General features: G+C 59.4%; 1 protein-coding gene across 1 annotated transcript in view; it reads left to right on the top strand.

Annotated features, from left to right (window-relative positions):
• The window catches only part of LRP5 (LDL receptor related protein 5), a 96,795-nt gene that overhangs the window by 86,965 nt on the left and 3,830 nt on the right, over positions 1-6,000 (top strand). The window contains 3 exon segments of the mRNA XM_081797651.1: positions 1,805-1,915; positions 3,668-3,904; positions 4,160-4,299. Of these exon segments, the coding sequence (XP_081653777.1) occupies positions 1,805-1,915; positions 3,668-3,904; positions 4,160-4,299 (488 nt within the window).

Raw genomic sequence — 6,000 nt, 5'->3', positions numbered from 1 at the left:
ACCTTTAGGCCCGCTGAGGAAAACCTTGCCATCCACCCTGTCCTGCCATGCAGTTTGGCTTGAAAGCAGACTGTAGGAGCCTATTTTGCCTTCCTTCATTGGGTCAAGAGTTTCACAAAAACCCAAGGCAAAGCCCAGTAGTCAGCTGGATTTCCGCGGTGCACGCTCTGATTAATCCCTGTCCCGAAAGGCAGTGCTGTCCTCCACAGAGCAGTCTGTGGAATGACGCTTACTCCTGGGTGGTTTTAGCACCCCACTGAGCCAAAAATGACAAAAGGATTTCCTTAGTCATCCCCAGTCCACTCTGACCAGCAGGATCTTCCTTTAGACCTGACAGCAAAACATCTATCTGTGCGCATCCTCTGAATTTTCCTTTTATAAAGGACGTGCTTGGTTGTTTCCTGCCGCATATCGTCAGCACCAGGGCCCCATGACTGAGTTTAGTGGGCTGCTCTAACTGCCTCCCCCATAGCCGGCTGGATGCTGTTCTTAGATAACTCACGTGCTCATTGGTCACCATCCACTGTCCCCATTTGTGATGAGCAGCCATCCATCTTGTGGAAGATGAGGGCCTGGGGGTGGGGGGCCACTTCCTCAGCCGTTTCTATAAAGCTGTAGTCGTGAAGTCTTTCCCGCTTACGGACCCTTGAGATTTTGAGGGAGGTGGTAGACTGGGGATGGGCAGACTGCAGCCCGAGTGCCAGATCTGGAGTGCCACCAATTTTCATAAAGTTTTATTGGAATACAGCCAGGCTCCTTTGTTTACGTATTGTCCGTGGCTGGTCTTGCCCTAAAACAGCAGAGTTAAGTCCTTACAATAGAGACCTATGGCCCTTGAAGCTTAAATACCTATTACCTGGCCCTTTACAGAAGAGTTTGCGGAGTCCCACCATACACCCTTGCCCTAGGACACGTGTTTTGGCGACAGTCTCAGAGGATGGCGGGAGCCCAGACTAGGAGCCATTCCCCCACCTCGTCGTCTGTAAACGTTTATCCTCGTGCAAAGTACAGCACTGAAAGCAAGCCTTTGAGAAGGGTTTTACCTTCTCTTTCAGAAGCCTCCTCCCCTGCTTCGTTGCCAACAGATTGTCCCGCTCACTGCAAGGACAGGGTCCCCTCGTCTCTGGTTCCCAGGGAGGGACACTCGGGGCAGGGCAGGGCAGGTGGGGAGCTTAAATAGCAAGGTCTGGGGGTGGGCGCTGGCTGAGCCCCCCGGGCAGTGCCTTCCTCGAAGAGCTGTAGCTCCTTCCAGGTCCACATTCTGGAGCACGGAGGGAGACAGAGACGGCAGGCCGTACCCAGCCTTCTTCTTCCTAGTCCAAGAGGCTGTGAGCTGCCTCTGCCTTCCTGGTTGAGCTCTGCTCCTCCTTCCTGATCCTCCACCCGGGGAGCTCTGCTGAGATAGCACCTGTCCCCTGCCCCACCCATTCTAGGTCATTCCTCTAGTTGGCTCTCACCTCCCGGTAACTCAGGCGAGCCTTGGGGCAGAGGCTGTGTTAGTCCTGGCCCTGCCTGGGCCTGACCTGTGGTAGGAGCCTGATAAATACTTCCCAGGGCTCACCAAGGTCTCTTCCCTGCCATCCCTACCCCAGCATCACGCAGGCCTCGGAACAGGGGTCATCGAGGGAGGGTGGAGACTGGATTTGCTGTGACCACTCCCTGACCCCATCCTCGAAAGGGTCCCATTTGTCTGCTCTGCATTTGGAACCCAGACCTTCTTGCTGGGTCTTAGCGGTGGGGCACGTAGCGCACCTGGCCGCATCACACCCCGTAGCCCCTCTGAACGCGAGACTCCTCCTTGCAGCGGTCTGCCTGCCCAACCAGTTCCGCTGTGCCAGCGGCCAGTGCGTCCTCATCAAGCAGCAGTGTGATTCCTTCCCCGACTGCATCGACGGCTCCGATGAGCTCCTGTGCGGTGAGCCAGCTCCCCGTCGAGGGTTCACCCCGGGCCAGTGTCGGGACTAGGAGGAGAAATATGCTGGGGGCCGAACGAAGAGGCCAGAAGGTTGGGAGTACTGGGCCTTGGGGGCAGGCAGGCAGGGAAGCCTTCCGGGAAGAAGAGGCAGTGGTGAGGCTGAGCTGAGAGGGGGACGGGGGCTGTGGGCCCTGGGGTATTTCTGGCTGTGCCAGAGACAGGCGCCCTGCGGACCTGCGGCGGACGGGGCCTGAGAGGGGCGCTTCTGCCCACTAGGACGTCACGCAGCAGCATCTCTCAGGCCGCGAGACCACTCTGATGGGGTCGGGGTGGCCCTTCCCCCGGCCGCCTGTTCTCTGGCTGAGGAGGTGCAGAGTCCACATGCACACACATGCTCCACGCCTCTTGAGTGATGCGGCCTGTATAGTCGGGGATACGGGGGCCACGGGATGTGAGGCCAGGGCAGTCAGGGAGGGCTCCCTGGAGGTGGTGGCTCTTGAAAGGCTGTGACAGGAAGGGAGCTGGAGCCCCAGACAGGAAGTGGGAATGTGCGCACATGTCTGGGGACACGGGCTCTCCACTTACTGTAGAGGTACCTAGGCTGAGAGCTGATTGCAGGAGAGAGGTGTTGTGAGCGGGGAAGGAGGAGGGGTCCCCAAACACTTTTGTACCCTCACATGAAGCCAGGTGAGGCACCTCGGTTACCATCTCAAGAAAGTGAGTAACTTGGGGCCAGAGGACAGAGATGGGGGCAACCGGGGATCTGAGCCCCCGCCCACTGGCTGGGCAGGTGTCAGTCTGACGGTGTCTCCAGCCTCTGGCGTGACGCTGGTTCCCCTGTCAGGGGTGACGTTCATCCGTAGTCTGGTCCTGTCGCCCGAACCAGCACTTTCCTCCTTCCCTTTGGGTTTTGGCTGGCAGGAGGGACATAGTGGGTTGCCTTTGGAATCCTTGGGCCAGCCTGATGAGCAAGTGAATGTCCCTTTGTCAAAGTTGAGTTTAGAGCCTCCGTGGCCCCCCCGCCCCCTGCTGAGGCTTTGACAGCAGAGCCAGCCCCAGGAGTCCCCCCACCTGGCCGTTGCACTGGCAGGGACCCCAGAAAGACTCCTGGGCACCTTGCAGCCCTGAGTGGGCTCTGGCTTTGCAGCTTTGGCAGAGCCCCCATGCCCAGGCTTTGTCACACTCCGCCCCTCACGCCACCCTCACGTCGGGCCTCTGTGCCGGGCCGGCATGTGGGGCTCAGCGCATGCCTCCAGCCCTGGGTGTGTTGTCGGCCCAGCGTAGCCCCTGTACGTGGGTGATGTCCCCCGCTAGACAGGCCTGCAGCCCCCAGGCCCAGCTGCCTGGGGCCCGTGACTCACAGGACCTCCAGCGCACACGCTTTCAGCCTCCACGGAGAGCCCCAGACGCAGACGGATCGGAGGCTGCTGTAGGGGGTTGCTGTTGAGGGATTGTTGGAAAGTAGGTAGAGCTTAGCCAGCCAGGTGGGGAGCGGGACGAGAGAGGAAGGGGGGAGCGAGGAGGAGAGAGGAGGGTGCTCCAGGCAGGCCGGCGGGGGGCGGGCAGCATGTCGGTGGCACTGAGATGAGCCTGGCGCCCCAGCACCCCAGCGTCTCCCTCCCCCCTCCCCGCCGCCACCGCTGGGCGCTGTGCTGAACCGGCCCCTCCGGGGCACGCGGGCTCCACCCCTGCAGGAGGGCCCGAGCCTTCACGGTTAATGTCCGCCCTCTCTCCCTGTCCGTTCTCTGACAGAGATCACCAAGCCGCCCTCCGACGACAGCCCGGCCCACAGCAGCGCCATCGGGCCGGTCATCGGCATCATCCTGTCCCTCTTTGTCATGGGCGGGGTCTACTTTGTCTGCCAGCGCGTGGTGTGTCAGCGCTACGCGGGGGCCAACGGGCCCTTCCCGCATGAGTACGTCAGTGGGACCCCCCATGTGCCCCTCAATTTCATAGCCCCGGGCAGCTCACAGCACGGTCCCTTCACAGGTAAGACACTGCCGTGGGCCAGGGCCCTGGGCAGAGGTGGGGTGAGTCGCCGGGGCAGGGTGTGGGGTGAGTGAGTGAGACGCACGCTGGGGGTGGGCAGAGGGGCCGGTGGGGGCAGGGACAGGACAGGACTCGCCCCCCCCCCCCCCCCCCACCGCCGAGCCTGGGTCTTAGGGGCAGCAGGAGCCAAGAAGCGTGTGCTGTGTCTGTGGGTGGCCTGGTCCCTGACCCACCTTGTCCCCCTCCCCCTGGCAGGCATCTCATGTGGCAAGTCCATGATGAGCTCTGTGAGCCTGATGGGGGGCCGGGGCGGAGTGCCCCTCTATGACCGGAACCATGTCACCGGGGCCTCGTCCAGCAGCTCGTCCAGCACCAAGGCCACCCTGTACCCGCCGGTGAGTGGGGGTGGGAGCAGGGGTTCTGCACCATGAGTGGCTGGCCAGGGGACACTTCCTGTGACCTCAGGATTCCTAGAATTGTTAGCTGTCCTACCACCACAGAGAAGGGTGGGAGTGTTTGCTTTCTTCCCCGTGTGCATCTTCTCGTTTTTCTCTTGGGACATTTTCTCTGTGTAGAAGGGATACTCCTTATTCGTTGTGGCTAATCTGAAAACCCCATACAGATATCAGGGGTGGAGTCTCCCCCATAATCCCACCTCCTAGGGTTGCTGTTGGACATTTCAGTGCCCTGGTGACCACCTTCGTTCCTCATAGGCCCCACCCTGTCTATGACTGCCTCTTGTAGGGCCGGTATGGGTAGGGCGATCCACTGGCCTGGGTGCCCTTCTCCTTAGCGTCCCTGCCAAGATCATATTTTCTCTCCCAAGGCCCTGCTAGGTCCCAGGAAATAGCTGGATTGTTTTCCAAAGGACTGTCACTCGCAGGTGACTTTTGTGGCTGAAACACTCCAAGGAGGCCGTGTGGGCTGAGGGCCTGGTCCTAGCTGAGCCACATGCTACAGAGAAATGACCGTACAGAGGGTGAAACACTGAAGCCCCCAGTGCCCCCCACTTCCACCACGTTCCTGCCAGGGGACTTCTCCCGAGGCTGGCTGGAGGGGGGGGACACTTCCAAGAGCACAGCCCCAGGGACCTGGGTGAGCTCGATGCACCAGCGTGAATCTGTGTAGACAAGCATTGGGGTCTGACATTACATGGTTCTATACTTTTTAATCCTTACAAACCTGACTTCCTGCAACACTGTGCTCTTCTAAGCTGAACACTGCCTCCTGTGCTTTCTTTGGGGGTCTCCAGGAAGCCCTACCCGCCAGGGCTGGGTGTTTCTGCCTTTACTTTGTATTTTGAGATCATTGTCAATTCACATGCGGTTGTAAGAATACAGAGAGATCTCACGTACCCTTCACCCAGATCCCCCCAAAGGCAGCATCTCGCATGACTAACGTCTTGGTCGTCCTCGGCTGCTCTAACAAAGACATCACAGACTGGGTGGGGCTTAGACAGCTGTTTTTCACAGTTTGGGAGGCTGCCTAGTCCAAGAGCAAGGCGCTGACAGATTTGGTGTCTTGTGGGGGCCCAGTTCCTGGTTCACGGGTGGCCGCCTCATCCTCCTCACAGGGCAGACGGGGTCTGTTATCAGGGTACTGACCCGGGTCATGTGGGCTCCACCCTCATGACTGAGTTACCTCCCTGAGGCCCCACCTCCCGATACCATCACATCAGGGGTTAGGATTCGGCATAGGACTTGACGGGGGACACACATGTTCAGTCTAGGGCAATAGCACCATGGAAGGAGTAGGACACTGAGAGGGTATTTTTTGGCCCTATTCAGATTTCACCAGTTCTACAAAGGTGCTTTTTTTGTTAAGACTTTTTTAAGGGCAACTTTAGGTTCACAGCAAAATTGAGAGGAGGGTATTCGGGCCACAGGCGCCGCTGGGGAGGCCACCCATGCCTCCTGCCCCCCGCGTGGACAGCTTCCCTTAGTGTCACCTCTGATGTCCTGCACCAGGGACGAACCCACGCGGACACATCATAATCACACGAAGCCCACAGCTGGTAGCACTGTCCACTGTTGGTGTTGCGCACTCTGTGGGCCTGGACCAGCATGCAGTGACACAAACCCACCATTCTAGGATCA

This window comes from Leptonychotes weddellii, chromosome 11, assembly GCF_054177405.1.
Source record: "Leptonychotes weddellii isolate Sample4059 chromosome 11, ASM5417740v2, whole genome shotgun sequence".
Lineage (NCBI taxonomy): Eukaryota > Metazoa > Chordata > Mammalia > Carnivora > Phocidae > Leptonychotes > Leptonychotes weddellii.
Note: the sequence above shows the minus strand (reverse complement) of the source record. Positions and strands in the feature narration are given on the sequence as shown.